This window comes from Ochlerotatus camptorhynchus, unplaced genomic scaffold (genome assembly GCF_037179485.1).
Source record: "Ochlerotatus camptorhynchus isolate MF236.1 unplaced genomic scaffold, CSIRO-AGI_Acam_v1.1 ptg000052l, whole genome shotgun sequence".
Classification (NCBI taxonomy): domain Eukaryota; kingdom Metazoa; phylum Arthropoda; class Insecta; order Diptera; family Culicidae; genus Ochlerotatus; species Ochlerotatus camptorhynchus.
In genome coordinates, this window is record NW_027040542.1 from 1,978,743 (window position 1) to 1,996,540 (window position 17,798).

Below are 17,798 nucleotides of genomic sequence, written 5' to 3' on the forward strand. Positions count from 1 at the left end.
CCAGTATTAAATTTTATTCTTTTTGAATACTGATGTATAATCAAAAAAGATTAAAATTCAATCAAAAATTATTAAAATAGAATCTTAAATGATTAAAATTTATTCAAAAAAAGATAATCTACAATCTAATCAACCATGATTAAACTGGGATTAATATCAGATGCTTATTTTTTAATCATTCGATATGATTAAACTGAGTTTAATGTCAAATTGATTAAATTTCAAGCAAAATGGGAATAGTTCAATTTATCAGTGTGATGTTCTATGCGTGTGAGCAGGGTTGCTTCCACTCACTTGCTATAAAAAGATGTTTTTCGGAATTACGAAATCATTAAATAGTATAATGCTAATTAGTACTTGTAAGTTACAAGAAGAGGTCATGAAGTATATGTTTGACACATAAAATCTGTCAATATTGCTTTCAGTGCATCACAATCAGTGATTTTACGACTCGTGAGCGCTCACTCAGATTTTTTTTTTTTTTTTTTTTTTTTTTCTTTATTTACAAGGCTTTCAGCCATTGGCTGGTTCGCCTTGGGCGCTCACTCAGAGTGAACGCTCACGAATCATAAGATCGCTGATTGTGACGCTCTGAATGCGAAATTGACAGGTTTTATGAGTCAAACACATACTTTACACCCTCTTCCTGTTACTTTAAAGAACAACATACCATTATAACATCTACTGATTGCATAATTCCGAAAAATATTTTTTTTATTGCAAGTGAGTGGAAGCAGCCCTGCGTGTGAGTGAGTAGTAAATGCAAAATGAAACAATTTTTTACATCAGTATCATCCGAAAATGCATATTTTTTAAGCAAAATTACTTGAAAATTAAAAGTGATCGACTCCGCATCACTCAGCTCCAAAACATTTGTGGAGTAGTTCTATTTTTTGGGTTATCGCTAGGGTTATCGTTTATTAATACTATTTTTTATAAAGGCAATTCCTTTGTGATTTTCCGAACTAACCTTTATGGTTACAAAGCGCGGTAAAAGGAAAAGTACCGCTTGTGTTGGTGGCCTGCCAGAAATAATGACATAAACAAATTGACTGATATTGAAGCAGCCCTGCGCAATTCGGTTGAAAACATTTGCATTTACGCGGATTTTTGTCAGAAACTCTGGAGAGGTTCATCTGCTCGCAAGTGTTCTATTCGGATTAAGGTAAATCGAAGATACTTCGGTTCGATTCCTGTGACCAAAATTCTCCCAGGATTAGCCTGTTAGCTCCTCACGTTCATCAGCATTCCAGTTAAAATAAGCAACTGGTAAGTTTACATTATTATTGCGTGCTGCAGGAATTTCAAGATGGAGACCTTTTCGGGGGAACACAAGTTGTTTGGATTAACCTTATTAAATTTTAATCTCATGCATTGTTTGTTGCGGTTAGGAAAATGGATTCAAACAACGATCAAACCACCGCAGATCAAAAATGGGTAACGCTGGGTGATGTACTGAAAGAACAGGAAGAACTCGAAGCCGAAAGTGACGCTGTACTGGGTGGCTCGGATGATAAAAATTGCACCTATTCGAAGGTAATTTTGTCATCAAATATTAACCGGATGGATTGTAATTTTCAACGGAATTGAAATTGCCTTTTCAGGGTTATATCGGCCGGCAGGCACTATACGCGTGTATGACTTGCATGCCGGAATCCCGTGTAAACGAGGATAAGCGTGCTGGTGTTTGCCTAGCTTGCTCGTATCAATGCCACGAAGGACATGACCTGATTGAACTTTACACCAAAAGAAATTTCCGTTGTGATTGTGGAGGAAAACGCATGCCAGACATTCGTTGTAAGCTGGATCCGCTTAAGCTGGACGCGAACGATCTCAATCAGTACAATCAGAATTTCATTGGGTCCTACTGCACCTGCAAGAGACCGTATCCCGATCCGGAGGATAACGTGCCAGATGAAATGATTCAGTGCGCGGCTTGCGAAGATTGGTATCATACCAGGCATCTGGATACGGATGATGTACCAAGGGATGCAAAAGGTTTTGCGGAGATGATTTGCGGAGGATGCGTACAAAGAATGGGCTTTTTGCGGAACTATGTCGTAAAGATCGAAGATGGAAACCTACCGCTACTGAATGACACAATGGAGGTAAATGTGACCGGTTTGGATGAATCGAACGTGGCTGAAGCGGATGCTGCTGTAAAAGCTGAGGAGAGCATGGCCGTAGACGATGATGGCAATGCCGCCAAGCGTGCAAAGCTTGATATCTGCACAAAGCCTCCCCTGGAAGAGGGCGATGGAGTCGCCTATAAAAAAGGAGCTACATTCTGGAACGATGGCTGGCGAAATCAACTTTGTCGCTGTTCGGATTGCATGGCCGTCTACAAAGAGTTGAAGGCAGAATTCCTTCTGGACGACAAGGACACCGTCAAGTGGTACGAAGCAAACGGTCGAGTGATGCGACAAAACGAATCCAACAACGAACAAGGGACGTCCGTCTGGAATCGAATGGACCGTGTTCAACAAGTTGAGGTTTTGTCCGGGTTCAATCTCATGAAGGACCGCTTGCGGGAATTTTTCGACACGTTCGTCACCAATCGCCAGGTTATAACGGAAACCGACGTTCGCGAGTTCTTCGCCAAATTGAATAAGGAAAGGTCGGAGATGGGATCACCTTCTCATTTTTGTCGTTAAATTTTGATATTTATTCTTAGTGTTGTTCACGCCCAACTCTTGTCACCACGATTATTTTATTTTTTATTGAACAAATTTATACTGATCCAATATTTTTGTTGCATAAATTTGAATTGAAGAGATAGGTATTAAAATTCTAAAACAGCTAAAATACATATGAAAGAGTTGGGTGTGATTATCTCCTTTATTTTTCGATCAACTATACCCAATTAATTGAAGTATTAAAGCAGTAGTATTGCAAATTACTAACGCGTTTGTTAATTTGAAGAATTTCATCGAATGATTAAATAAAACAAATAAGATTCAAATAATGCAGTTGACTATTTTCTTACCTTGAATATCACTGAACTTATTTTCAATAACTAGAAGAAGTACACAAACCCCGAAAAACCTGCAATGATTTGAAAACTTCAATCTACTTTATTAAGAAATGTTCTGATCGGTTGGAACCTAGAACCAATATTAGGGTATGTGAGCCAGTTATGCCACTAGTGATCCAGATTTTAGCCCTGAGGCCTAGTTCAAATTTGAAATAAATGTTCATGCTTTCATTTGCGTAGATGTATGGCAAAATATATGTTCTAACATTGTATCGTTAATGTTACGATTACATTACGCTAAAACCATACAAGGTTGCCCAAACACATGGTAACTATAGATAGAGCTGTAATGGATCAAGTTTTGAACCCACCACAGTGTCGTGACCGGACCGTCGTTCCCAGCCTCGGTCACGGCTACACGAATCTCGGCTACTATGCTTCCACTGCTGCTGCTGCTCGTCCGTCGCCTTCAACGTTCGTCACAAGAATGCCGTCTGCGAGTAGTAAAAGTAGTAAAATTCTTCTTTATTTGTGATTTGTTTCGTGGTTTACAATTGCTAATACAGGGCAAGAGGTTAGCCAGAAGGGCTCTTCATCTTTGGTGAAATTTTGGATGTTTTATAATTCTCTGTTTGTGAAGAATGTTTGATTTAAATGTTTTAATTTGTTATTCTACCTTCTTTACCTAGTTGCTTAACCTAACCTAACGTGCCAGATCCCTGATGATCTGTTGGTCGGATCACCTACAGCAATCTCTGAACCTTGCGATGTAGTCAGCTCTCCGAAACTCCAGTGTCTGAAGACCAGCCATGCGGTGGACCTCAGAGTTTCTAGTCCGCGATGGACTATTGACGATCATTCTCAGGATCTTATTCTGGATCCTTTGTAATTTGAGATGGTGGCTTTTTGAGCAACTCTCCCAGATTGGCACCCCGTATTCTATTACGGGAAGGATGATTTATTTGTAGACAGTAAGCGTATTTTTCAGGGACAGGGTAGACCTCCTGTTGATGAGTGGATACAATGATCTTATCAAGATGTTGCACTTGGTTTCAACGTGCTCTGTGAAAATCAGCTTGCTGTCTAATGTTAGGTCTAGGTAGACTACCTCTTTCGACCATTCCACCATTCAGGCAGATCTTATTATTCTCCGACGGAACAAGTCTGAGAGATTTAGAGTGTGGAAAGATGATGAGCTGGGTCTTTGTCGCGTTGATACGGATCTTCCAGCTGTTGGAATATTCAGACAAGACGTCCAGGCTTTTCTAAAGTTTGGCAGTCAGAGCTCCGATGACCCTACCCTTGTAGACGATGGATGTGTCATCTGCGAACATCACATCATTCGCTGCCAGACTGTTGAGCAGTTCAGTCGATTTGAATTCTCTCTAGTTTCGTTCGTTCGTTCGCAAGTCGAATTAGCTCCGCGTTGTATAGTGACGCTCTCGCTGACCCAGCCATGGGTAAGAAATCGCGCGGTAACGCGAGTGCCGGCTTACCGGGAAAACAGACTCTCCCAGGAGACGGCGCGACCACCGAGCCAGCTCAGAAGAAGCAGAAGAAAACCCCATTGCCCGTCCCGACAGGCGTTGCGGACCCGCAGCCGGGGCCTCCCGGAACTAAACGACCCAGACCTGAAGACATCAGCGCCACCGCATCGGCAGCAAAAAAGCTGCTGAGCAACAATCCGTTCTCCGCCCTGCAGAACGGAGCCCAGCCGCAGTCGGACCCTGAGACGGTGCCTAAAAAAGTTAAGTTGCCACCCTTCTATGTGAAGGGCTTCCCTCCCGGGCTATGGGAGCAGCTGGATTTCTACATTAAGCAGGGCCTTCGCTGCACCATTCAACGGTGCACGGAAGGCTACAAACTGATGGTCTCGGCCGAAAATCACTACAACGCAGTCCAGGCCCTCTTGGACAGGATGAAGCTGGAGTACTTCTCCCACGACGTCGAGGCCACCAAGCCGCTGAAAGTGGTGCTGCGCGGGCTCCACGACATGGACACCACCACCTTAATGGACGAGATTAAGGCGAACGGCCTCAAGCCGGTCGAAATCCACAAGATGACCCGCAGCAAGGCCATCAAGTATCGTGACCAGCTCTACTTGGTCCATCTGCAGAAGAACTCCACAACCGTGAAGGATCTCCATACGACACGCACACTGTTCCACATCGTAGTGAAGTGGGAGCGGTATAAACCCACCCACCGTGGCGTCACTCAGTGCTCGAACTGCCTATTGTTCGGGCACGGCACCAGGAACTGCCGCATGGCCAGCCGCTGCATCAAATGCGGCAAAAACCACAAGATCGACGACTGCGACAGCATCGAGGAAGCCGCTCGCACATGCGCCAACTGCGGTGCTGCCCACAAGGCCACGAGTAAGGCCTGTCCGAAGCGGGCCGAATACGCCGAGATCCGGAAGAAGGCCTCGTCCAACAACCAGCCCGGTCGCAAGAAGGTCCCGGAAAACAACGCGCAGAACTTTCCTCCGTTATCACCGGTCCAACCACGGCCAATTCCAGTGTTGGCGCCGCTCCCGCTCAACCAACAGTTGGCTGCTGCCCAGTCGGCTGCCGCTGCAGTACCCAGTCAAGCCTCCGGCCCATCGACGGATCCCCCTGCTCCGGGATTGGCCGGTACAACCGGTGAAGCTACAGACGATTCTCCGCTGTCAACGGATGAGATCGTCACACTGTTGGCCCAGGCCATCATCATCAAGCGCACCTGCGCAACAAGAACACAACAGCTCCAAGCTATCATCTCCTTCGTCGCTAATTATGGACCGTGAACCCATAAAGATCGCCAACTGGAACGCTCGCTCCGTAGGGGCGAAAAACATTGAGCTTGCAGACTTCCTCCGCAAGCACGACATCGACGTGGGCCTTCTCACCGAGACCCACCTCAAGACCGGTGACAGCTTCTGGCTGCCCGACCACAGCATTGTCCGGCTTGATCGCACCAGCTCCAGGGGGGGCGGTGTCGCGGTCATCATCAAGAAAGGCATCAAGTACTGCACCCTACCCCACTACCGCACTTCCATCATCGAGGCCGTCGGCGTTGAGGTGGAAACATCGACCGGAAACGTCCGGTTCATCGTTGTCTACTGCCCCCGGCAATGTACCGTTAGCAATGGTACAGCACAGCAGTTCAAGAACGACCTTGCCATCATAACCCGCACCAATGCCCGCTTCGTAATCGGAGGGGACCTGAACGCCCGGCACGAGGCCTGGCGGAACTACCAGCAGAACCAAAACGGCCGCCTGCTATTCGACCATTCCCAGCATGGTCTCTATTCCGTCTGGTTTCCGGACGAACCAACCTTCACATCACCGGCGGGCAACCCATCGACGCTGGACCTGTTCTTGGCAAACACCAGATTAACCAAGCCGGTTGCCGTCAACGACCTGAGTTCGGACCACCAACCGGTGCTGACCGAGCTGGGCTACAACGTGGCCCCTGCACCGTGCCAGCGGAAGGACTACCATCGAGTCAACTGGGTCCAGTTTCGACGCGTGGTCGACCGCCACATCGACGACAACCCACCACTCGACACAGTGGAGGACATCGACCGGGCTCTGGAGGGTCTCCATCAAGCCATATCCGTGGCTGACGAAGAGTGCGTTCGACGAGTTCCTGTGAGGGGTAAGTTTCAAGCAATTGATTCCCACACCAAACTCTTGATTCGGCTCAGAAATGTTCGTAGACGCCAGTTTCAGCGGACTGGGGATCTGCAGCGTAAATACGAAATGGTCGATCTGAATCGGCAGATCGCTTCCAGAATGGTCTCAATCCGGAACGAGAGTTTCGGGCGGCTCGTTCAGAACCTGGACGACCGTTCCAGACCATTCTGGAAGGTTGCCAAGGTGCTGAAGTCTCACCCCAAGCCCATTCCACCACTTAGAGTCAATGACGAACGGCTTATCACCAACGAAGAGAAGGCCAATGCGATTGGGGAGCACATTGCCCAGTCGCATTTGCTTGGCTCTAAAATCCCAAGTCCACTCGAGAACCAGGTTGCGCAGTGCGTCCTGACGTTAGATGCCTCCCCTTGTGCCGTCCCTCCAGAAGAACGGATTACAGAGGAACAAATTTGCTCAGCGCTGAAATACAGTAAGAACATGAAGGCTCCCGGGTTTGACGGAATATTCAACCTAGCGTTGAAAAATCTCAGCCCGAGGGTGCACTTGCTGCTAGCTGCCACCTTCAACAGATGCTTGGAGCTGCACTACTTTCCAAGCATCTGGAAGGTGGCAAAAATCATCCCGATCCGCAAACCTGGGAAAGACCCTTCACTACCGTCAAGCTACAGACCGATTAGCCTGCTCTCAGCGCTGAGCAAGCTGTTCGAAAAATTGATCCTCAGCCGACTAAACAAGTTTGTGGAGGAACATGACATTCTTCTTCCGGAACAGTTCGGGTTCCGCAAGGGGCATTCCACCAATCATCAGCTAGTGCGGGTGATGAATAACATCCGAAGTAACAAAGCTGTATCCAAGTCCACAGCCATGGCCTTGTTAGACGTCGAAAAGGCGTTTGACAATGTCTGGCACGACGGACTTATATACAAGCTTTGTAACTCCAACTTTCCACCATACCTTGTGAAAATCACCCGTAACTATCTCCAGCAAAGGTCGTTCAGGGTGTCGTTGAATAGTTCCCTTTCGGGACAATTTCCGATCCCAGCAGGTGTTCCGCAAGGGAGTCTGCTGGGACCACTGCTTTACAGCATCTACACGTCGGACATCCCTCCTCTAGGAGACGGTTGCGTGTTCTTTCTGTTCGCAGATGACACCGCGATAGCCGTCAAGGGTAGGATGCCTCGTGAAATTACGAACAAGCTGCAACGATGCCTTGACACCTTTACTGATTATGCCACCTCGTGGAAAATCAAAATCAACGCCTCGAAAACCCAAGCGATCATGTTCCTTCACAGACAATCACCAAAACTTAAACCGTCTCCCTCCTGTACCGTAATAATGGATGGTACAAGGGTCGAGTGGTCCACTGATGTTACTTATCTCGGGATGTTGTTCGATGAGAAGCTCCTGTTCCGCTCGCACATAGAGAAAACCCTAGTTAAGTGCTCCGCCTTGGTTAGGTGTTTGTATCCGCTCATTTGCCGCAGATCCCGCCTCTCAAGGCAAAACAAACTGGCTGTTTACAAACAGATCATAGCCCCCGCGATCTTCTATGCCGCCCCGGTGTGGGAATCGTGCGCTCAGACCCACAGGAACAAAATCCAGGTTGCACAGAATAGAGTGTTGAGGATGATCCTAGATCGTCCATTCGACACAAGAATTGCAGACCTCCATCAAGAGGCAGAAATTCCCAAAGTAGATTCCAAAATTGATGTTATGACAACTAAATTTATTCAAAAATGCAATCTTTCTGAACATGCTTTAATAAGCAATTTGTACATAGTAGGTTAAGTGTATATAGTAGAGTAGGTTAGTTTTAAGCTGTAAATAGTAGTATTAAGTAGTTTCTCTTCAAATTCTAAAAACAAAACAAACCAATCCCACCAAGGTGGTCGACCGTGTACTAAGTCTAGGACTAATCCTGTAAAACAAATTTTAAATTTTGCCCATACCTAAAGATGAAGAAAGCAATTAAATCACTTAGTAAAAATTTATATGGTAATCGTCCAAGTTAAACTAAAATAAAGATCATTTAAACAAACAATCTGCGAACAGAGACAACGATCCACCATCAGGGAGAGCCGGCATATCGGAGGTGAAAAGGTTGAATAGAATGGGGTTAAGGATGCTTCCTTGTGGAACCCCGGCACCGATGTTGAAAGCATCCGATGTGATGCTATTCAGAAAGACTCGGAACGTCCTGTCCGATGGATAGTTGTTTATTATCTTCACTAGGAAGATTGGAAGACAGTAATGCTGCAATTTGAACACCAGCCTATCATGCCAGACATTGTCGAACGCTTTTTCAACATCCAACAACGCCATGGCAGATGTTTTCGAAACAGACTTGCTCCGTCTGAGAATATATGTTACGGTCGAACGACCTTTCCGAAAACCAAACTGCTCCTCGAGTAACAAGTTGTTTTCTTCGGCAGGAGTTAGGAGCAGTTTTGATAACCCTGAGAGAAGGCTGATTGGTCGATAACTTGAAGGAGAGGACAGATCGAGGGACAGATCCTTCCCAAGTTTCCGGATGGGTATGACTTTAGCAGATATGTGTATCAGCGTATGAGAGTGCCAGATGGTTGTAGAATGTGGAACTCAAGTATTTGAGTTCCAGATTCAGGATGTTGTCGAAACCTGGGACCTTCATGTTTTTAGATGATTTGATATAGGCCAAGAGTTCGTGAGCCGTAACCTCGGATTCCTCGGGAAAAATATTAGGATGGTTGCGTTTACAGCTACCTCAGTTTCGTGAGGGCTGACGATGTTTTGTCCGAGATTATGGGAGCTGACGAAGTGTTGACCTATCGCGAAAGCCTTCTCTTCAGGAGTTATCAGATGAACCACTGGGTCGTCGGGACGATCCAGCGGGGTCAGTGGTGGAATGGGTCTTGGCTTATTTTTAAGGAAATTCGTTAGTTTCCAGAAGGGCTTTGCACAATCTGGGAGAGAGCGGATCTTGTTAGCAAAATCTTGATTTCTAAGGTCCACCATCCTTGCTTGGATGGTTTTTGTAAGACGATTGCAATGGGTCTTCAAGACACGCAAACCAGAACGCTGGTATTGCCTTCGGATGGAGTTATGGAGTCTGATGATATTTTTGATAATTCTATCAAGCTTCAGAGTATTGCTCACCTGTCTGGATACTTGTTCCCTGGCCCGGGATTCGCCTCCTCGATGGAACGCAGACACCGCTCAACGTCTTCGGGCGTCTCCGGAAGGACACCGTAGTCGACAGTGGAGTCGACACAGTGTTGGAACTGATCACAGCTGTAGGGATGGTAGTTGCGTCGAAAAGTTTGGAATCGGTTGATGGATGAGCCCACATCGGCCACCACCGGATAGTGGTCCGAACTTAGCTCCTGGATTCACAGGTAGCGAGATGAGCCGTCTGCGAGCTTAGGTAGCCCATATTTATACCCAATGAATGTTCCGTCTTCTACACAGCGCTGCTAGCTGTCTTGGGATTTGCCCTCACAAAGCAATGATCTAGAACAGTGAAACTCAATAATTTTTATCATTTTTGTCATTACTGCCATCTAGGGAGCAAATTCTGCAATTCACAATCCATCGTTTCGAAGACTTTGTATACCTGAACATCTTTGCTGAAGGAAGTAACATCCCATATGGGGAGGATCTCGTGGTATAAACATCTCTAACATCGACATATCGCATTTCATGGACACATCAGATTAGGCAATATTAGTCACTTTGGAAAACTTTTGATACCTATTTCAAAAATCCTTTGAAACATCGCCGACATACGGCAATTAGAATTTGGCCCAGACGAAGGGTTAATCAACGTTGGCCATGACATGTCCACATTTGACACAAGGTCTCACCGGAAGCAGTTTCATCGGAATTCTTTCCCAAAATGAATCTTGACAACCTGTTCGATCACCTCCCGTACATGGCCTACGCCTTTCGAACTTTGTCCACCGAAGAAAGGCTCAAGCTGGAACACTCGCTTCGTGTCCTGCAGCGTGCTCAACGTCTCAACAGTGTCTATTTCCTTGGAAAGCTCGAAGGTACCGATGCGGACTACATCCTGGCATTCGGCTGTACCGGACGGGACATTTTCAAGAGCCGGAGACTGTTCTACAGTCAGAACCTTTGTGACTGGTTTTTGCTGCTGGAGCCGAAGCATTGGAGCGACGATTGGGACCGCATAAGAAGCCCATTTCGAGGAGATCCGGCTTTCAATCTGCAAGTGGACTTGGGACCGGAATTTACTCTGGATGAGGATCAAGTTCCGATCGAGGGTGAACGCAGGCGGTTTATAGTGAAAGAACAGGACCGGCTGTGGTTCGCAGTGACAAAAGTACTACAAGAGGCGGCCATCGTCCCACGTGGTGTGCTGTATCACAGCACGGAAGGCGATTGTGTCATCAATCCATTTTTTGGTGGGATGAATCCGGACGAAAGCATCAGAATGGTGAATTATCAGCATTTTCGAAAGCCTATAAACGACGTAAGGGAGAATCTGCTGAAGCGAGAGGATTGCAGCTATTTCGTGGACGTATTTGACTCGGCGGCTGATGGTGCGATTCCCAAGGAGAAGAATTTCGTTGTGACACGTGACCGAGAGAGGGATGTTTTCGTGTTGAAATCTTTGTACTGGCCTGGGATGAACAACTTTCATCGTGTGAATTCAAGTGTTTTTGGATTTTTCTACTTCGGTGACGGAAATAAGAATTGGGATCTGCTGTTTATGCTTTAGTGCGGTTGAAAAGGATGTTTGGAAAAAAAATGATGATTCTGCAATAAATTCTTGGAAGGCAGGTATTTATTCCGATTTTAAACGCAAGCGAGATGATAAGTAAACGCTGAAAATTGATGTTTCCAACATGGTGACCTCCGGATTTGAAAAAAAAAAAAATCATGACACGCTTAATTTTGTTCGCCGAATCTTGGCAATTTCTGCCGAGTTTTGAGGCTTTCTTATGGTAAAGCCCTCTAGTAAAATAACGGACGTCTGATAAAAGCTGTTACAATCGTCTGTCTGTCAAAATGTACTACTTTGCTCGATTGTAACAACTTTTTTTTTCAGTTTGCTGGTTTCCTTCGGTCACACTTTTACTGTAGGGCGTTACCTTAGAAACGCATTTTAAGTAGTTTCTTTTAGAACCGTCTAAGGCCGGGCACCCACACTGATGTGGCGGAAGAGTCGCATCTACTAGCATGTCAAAACATCATGAAGCTTATTTATTTGTAAGCGCAACAAATAATTTTAGCTGTAGAACAGCCTATACAAGCATTAATAAGCTGCATAAGACATTTTTACCTGTATAAACTGTTCTACAGCTAAAAGTGTTTGTTGGTTGCTTCTTTTATGGTTGCGTCATCTAGAAGCTTTCTTTTGGAGCTACTTCTAGAAGGTTCTTTTGTGAGTTTCATTCAGGAGCTTCTTTTTGAAACTTTTCCAGAAGGTTCTTGTAGGAGTTTATTCTAAGAGCTTATTTTCAAAACGTTTAGCTTCTTTCGTGAGTTTCTTCTGAATGGTAGCAGAATTTCATCCAGAAGCTGCTTTTAGGAATTTAGTCTGGAAGCTTCTTTTAGAAATTTCCAGAATCCTCATTAGTAAACTTCTTTAAGGGGAAGCAAATCGCTCCGAAAAAAAAAATACGTTTTGATTTTTCTAAAAATATTGAAAAAAAGTATCAAAAATCTAAAAAAATCACATTTTTTCTAATTTTTTAAAGAAAATTCACGTGCAAAAACATCAACTTTTCGGTTTTTCTGAGAGTCCAATTTTTTTTCTTGATGGGATAGAAAAAATTTTTTTGCATGTAATTTTTGACAAAAATCTAAGGAAGAAACTGATTTTCTTGGATTTTTGATAATTTTTCCCAATATTTTTAGAAAAATAAAAACGTACCGAAAATATTTTTTTATTTTTGGGCCGGTGAGCTTCCCCTTAAGGAGCTTATTTTAGAAACTTATTTTCGGAGCTTCTTTAAGAAGTTTCTTCTAGATGCTTTTTTTTAGATACTTGTTCTAGATGCTCTTTTCGAAACTTCTGGAGATTCATTACTATGCTTATTTTAGGAGTTTATTTTTTCAATAAGCTTCCTTTAGAAAATCTACAAGAAACTCCTAAAAGAAGCTTACAAATTAAGCTTCTAGAAGTTGCTAAAAATATTATAGAAGTTTCCAAAAGATGCTTATAGAAGAAACTTCCGAAAAAAGCTTACATATGAAGATTCTTCTAAAAGGTTCTTTTGGAAACTTCTAGAATATTTCTAGCAACTTCTAGAAGCTTAATTTGTAAGCTTTTATTAGGAGTTTCTTGAACAAGCTTCTAGAAGCTCTAGAATTTTCTTTATAACAGGTAATAACAGGGAGTTTCGCCCAGAATCTTCTTTTATGATCTTCTAGAGACTAATTTTTAACCATCTAGATGCTTCTTTTAGAAACTTAAAAAAGCTTATTTTGTTGTAATAAACATGAGTACCTACGTAGGGCGGAGGGCTCAAGAAATCTCTATGTGTGGCATATTAAATCCACGTTAAAGATATAATTTCAATTCATCCAAAATTTCGTATAAGTTCAAGTCTCAGAACCGTTCAGATTTTTAATAAACAGACAGCTAAAAAAAGTCCAAGCATAAGAACAAAATTTCTAGATCATTACTACCTTTGTGCACGAAATCTTGAAAAAATTTTGGTGCCTACATTACACTTCACAGGTTTTCTTTAGAATATAAACGAGAATTTTCTTAAAATCATTCAATCATTAAGTACGTTTTAGAATTTGTATAAATCCTTATTGTGCTCCTGCTTAGAAAACTCCACCATTACCTTTATATCCTTAATAATTCTCCCAAGAATTTGCATAAGTTAATATCTTTAAAGTTTGTGTACAATTTATTTAAAATAGGGGTTCTTCCGTCAAATGTGTAACGCATGTTAAGTTTTCTACCGACATCTGTACTTGGCGGGTCCCACTTCAGTCCATCAATTTTGACCGGATTCTTATTTGACGTTGACATTGACGCAAAATTGTGGCTCCCACTTTATGGGGTGACACCTAAACCAACCACCCTAGGTGTCATCGAGTCACGCTACGCCGCTTTGCCTATGCACTAATGTAGCATCTTTCAAAGGGTTACGGAGCATTTCCGGAATAAAGGATTACCGTTTTTCCTCCTGGACATCAGATGATCAAATTTCTAATGAATGCAATAGCAAACGTGTTCTGATGTCCATAAATGATGGACTAACAAATTTCGCTTTAAATTTAAGAATTCATTGAAATTCTCGTAGTCCTACGTCAAGACCGCTGTTGTGTTCTGTTATTTTTTTTGTAGTGCATATCACCACGATGATTCCACGGTAACAACATACCTGGCTTGCCATTATCACCCATGCACAATGTTTGAGCTCAGAGGGTAAAAAAAGTACGGCGACAACAATTCAACAACAGTTCAACCAAATATATTCACCGAATTACCTCCAGAAGATTCCTAGTCAAATATTATTTAAAAGAAAGGAGATCCGATGAACTATTCTTTTTATATACGCTCACATTTTTAAATATTGTTTGTAATCATTGCAACTACCCTCCAGTTTGAATCATAACCTCATTTGTTTAAAAGCATGCTACAATAAGGTTGTTTTTGAAATCACTGCAGCCGCCCTCCACTTTGATTCATAACCCCAAAATATGAGCCTTTATAAAAAATTGTAAAGATTCAGTAAAGTTTTAGAGGTCACCCAAAACGTTTATATTTTCACAAATTCATTTTGAATTTAATATGTGATTACCATGCACCGTGCTGTCAACTTGAGTATTTTCGATTCATCATCATTTATGTCCAATCTTTTAATTTTACCGAACCTCTCGATGGAATCCCTTTATGAAGAGCTTTGAGTGTGTTGATTTTTTTCCTTTTAATTTCGTTATAATTGCTTATCTTTTGACAGATACGCGTATTTCCTCTACTATAAAATACGCGTATCTGTCAAAAGATAAGCGGTTATAACGGAATTAGAAGGAAATAAATCAACACACTCAAAGATCTTCATCATCTGTGTATTTTCTAGTTTTGCGTATTTAAGTATTAAAGTGTATTAAATTTATTATAAAATAAATTTTGCGTGTACAAAGTATTTTCGATGTATTTTATGTGTATTGTATTAAGGGTATTTCAGTTTTAACGTGTACACCTGTACGTATTTTTATAAATTTTTTGGTGTATTTTTCGAAGTGTATATTTACAATTCAACTAATTTATGAATTTGATCGTCCCTCGGTCAATTTCTGCGATATACACACACGGTATAATCGTTAGATTTGGCGTAATCTCACGCATTGTTTCCTAAGAGGAAGAGGTGACAATTGACTTCTTACTCTTTAATTTCTATCTCTATCTGTATCTTATATATGTCTATCTCTATCTTATACCCCGAACAGACTATGACTTATATCATGTAATATAGGCTGTCTTGCAATGAGCACTCATACATAGGATTTCCAGTGAAAACTAGATGTATGGGTGTTCATTAGACTGATGCAAAATTTGAAATTTTCGCTCCACAGTGCTTAAACGGTTCCAAATTGGGTCCTGTTTAGCCTCCCAAAATTTGACCTACTTTAGTAAGAAACTGACTTGGCACAAACCATTTCAAGTTTGTATAGGAATTACTATGGGAAAACTTATGGTTTTGATCATATCTATCTAACAATTTACCACATCACTATGCTTTTAAAAATGATAACAGTGATTGTAGCAAATCTTCTCAGCTACAACTTTGTTGAAAACCATTTTTCAATCAAATGTAAGGAACAAAAGTTATTAATGATTCAAGTCACTGATGTCTTATGATTATGCTCATTCAACTGTTCAGCAGGCAACATTGGTGTTTCTGGTGCGAAGAATATAGCACAAATATCATGGCTACTATGTCACACTGTAGAATACAGTGTTGCCTACAGAACAGCTGCATGATCATGCCATAAGATTATCAATCTCTTGAATAATTAATTTGACATTTGGCTGAAAAACGATATTCCGCAAACTTGTAGCTAAGAAAATTTCCCGTAATAATAGTTATAGAAATTTTCGAAAAAACAATATTGAAAATGGGCAGAAGACAATGAACAAAAAGTTTGGTTTTCCCATAGTAATTTCCATATAAACTTCGAATAGTTTGTGCCAAGTCAGTTTCTTACCAAATGAGTTTTAATTTTGGGAGGCTAATCAGGACCTGATTTGAAACCGTTTGAGCACTGTGGAGCGAAACGTTTCAAATTTTGCATCAGTCTAGTGTTCATTGCAAGACAGCCTATATTACATGATATAAGCCATAGTCTGTCCGGGGTATTACGCACATTAAATCAGCCAATCACGAGCTGGTTCACGTTTGACAGAAAAGTGGTTCATAATTCTCGCGTCACTTTTCAAATCGACCAATGTAACAAATGTAAACAAACCGAGTTAAGCGATACAAACTGTTGCTCTTCTATCATTGTATGTCATACAAAAACATCCATTTAAATTCACTTTCATTTATTTAAGATTTCGATGTTTATGCCAACTATAGCTCAAAATAAATTAGATGACATTTACGTACCGTAAAACAGGTTATCTTTGATAATGCGGGTAACTTTGATAGTAAAATATAAAGAATAAATTTACTCACTTTGCTTTTTCCAAATAAGAAACATTGACTCCATATTGTAGCTTAGGGTATTTCCGTTGATATCGTATATAATTTTTATATAGTATGTGTTACATATTTTACAAAAATATTAAGAAACCATTTTCGTGCTTTTCGTCTTTTTAAAAAGCACTCAAACCATCACTTATGAAATGTATTTCCGATACAGCTATCACAAATTCAATGTTGTATTCTTATTGCTTATGAAGTTTTCTGATTATATACTCATTCAAAGTTTCATATTTAAAGAACTAAATTGTTTGAGTTTCACTCATTTTTTTCTACATTCATTGAGCATTATCAAAGTAACCCAAATCAAAATACTGAAGTTCGGTCACAAAAACTAAAAAAATAGAGCAAATGCTTTAATTTTCGTTCAACATATTACTAACGAATTAACTCTTGGATCCTCAGTTCTTGTTTTAAAAATATAAAATTTGAAAAACATTCATTGCTGTAAAAAAATATTTGGAATATACTTTAAAAAACTATCAATGTTACCCCGTTTTACGATACGTATTTACGCGACTGTTAAAATTAAGAACTTTTTTTTGCGTGACAATAGCCAACAAGCCTGTCGTTGTTGTAATGAAATTGATGTTGTTGTCAAGCACATATTTACTTATAAATTTTGTAATTTTTTCTCGTTGCCATCTTTCTTGAATTGCTATCAAACTGACCACAACAATAACAGGCTTGTTGTCATACCAACCACGCATTTGGACAACTAAAACGAACACGGAACCGAAAAATTACCCAAAATTAAGTTCTTTTCACTCATCTCCCATGTTCCGTTCAATAAGCTAATTTTCAGTAAACCGCTTATAGTAGTTTGCATTTGGCTACGGCAAAAATAATTACTTACTCGTATGTATTTTCTACCCAAAATTTCAATTGACTCAAATTTGAGAATATCTCATATACTCACTAGTAGCTTATTGAACGATAGTCATGAGAAAGTCGAATCTCTCGTTCCGTTTTTGAAAACAACAAAAAGTGAGAGTGGGATGCAAAACTCAAAATTACCCAAAATTAAGTAAAAAGAACGTAAATTTAGGGTAAATTTTTTTTCTCTGTGAAAGTTAGAGCGATATTATTATTATTTTTCCTTGATTTTTTTTCCGTCAATCTTGTTTTCCGTCCTGAGCACCAATGCTACCGACGCCAGGGATGCCACCTGGATCCTACCTATCGACCCATCAACTCATGAACCAGGGTCCAACGGCTTTATTTCCCTTCCGAAGGCGTGATCAGAGATGTTATGCCTCAGAACATCCTGGCGGCACCATCTGGGATTGAACCCAGGCCTGCTGGAGTGAGAGGTAATTATGCTTACCACTACACCACCGGCGCCGCTTAGACCGATATTGGTAAAATTAAAAAATCTCCCATAGTAATCCGCATACAAACTTTAAACCTTTTGGGTGACCTATAAATCTTTGCTTAATCTTTACATTTTTTTTTGCAAAGGCTCATATTTTGGGGCTATGACTTAAAGTAAAGGGCGGCTGCAATGATTGCAAA

At 41.7% G+C, this 17,798-nt stretch overlaps 2 protein-coding genes across 2 annotated transcripts; both read left to right on the forward strand.

Annotated features, from left to right (window-relative positions):
- Window positions 1-1,110: 1,110 nt before the first annotated feature.
- On the forward strand, window positions 1,111-2,924 carry LOC135717185 (putative E3 ubiquitin-protein ligase UBR7). The gene is made up of 3 exons (XM_065239145.1): window positions 1,111-1,269; window positions 1,392-1,536; window positions 1,605-2,924. The coding sequence occupies exons 2-3, from the start codon at window positions 1,396-1,398 to the stop codon at window positions 2,652-2,654; spliced, it is 1,191 nt and encodes a 396-aa protein (XP_065095217.1). The 5' UTR covers window positions 1,111-1,269; window positions 1,392-1,395; the 3' UTR covers window positions 2,655-2,924.
- Window positions 2,925-10,486: 7,562 nt separating this feature from the next.
- On the forward strand, window positions 10,487-11,339 carry Rsph9 (Radial spoke head protein 9). The gene has a single exon (XM_065239146.1). The coding sequence runs from the start codon at window positions 10,487-10,489 to the stop codon at window positions 11,330-11,332; it is 846 nt and encodes a 281-aa protein (XP_065095218.1). The 3' UTR covers window positions 11,333-11,339.
- The last annotated feature ends 6,459 nt before the right edge of the window (window positions 11,340-17,798 follow it).

What these genes read in the sequence shown, in the direction of transcription:
- LOC135717185 (XM_065239145.1), top strand. Translation starts at nt 1,396, where the DNA reads ATGGATTCAAACAACGATCAAACCACCGCAGATCAAAAATGGGTAACG. An exon ending in AAAATTGCACCTATTCGAAG is followed by an intron (nt 1,537 to 1,604) that starts GTAATTTTGTCA and finishes TTGCCTTTTCAG; the next exon opens with GGTTATATCGGCCGGCAGGC.
- Rsph9 (XM_065239146.1), top strand. Translation starts at nt 10,487, where the DNA reads ATGAATCTTGACAACCTGTTCGATCACCTCCCGTACATGGCCTACGCC.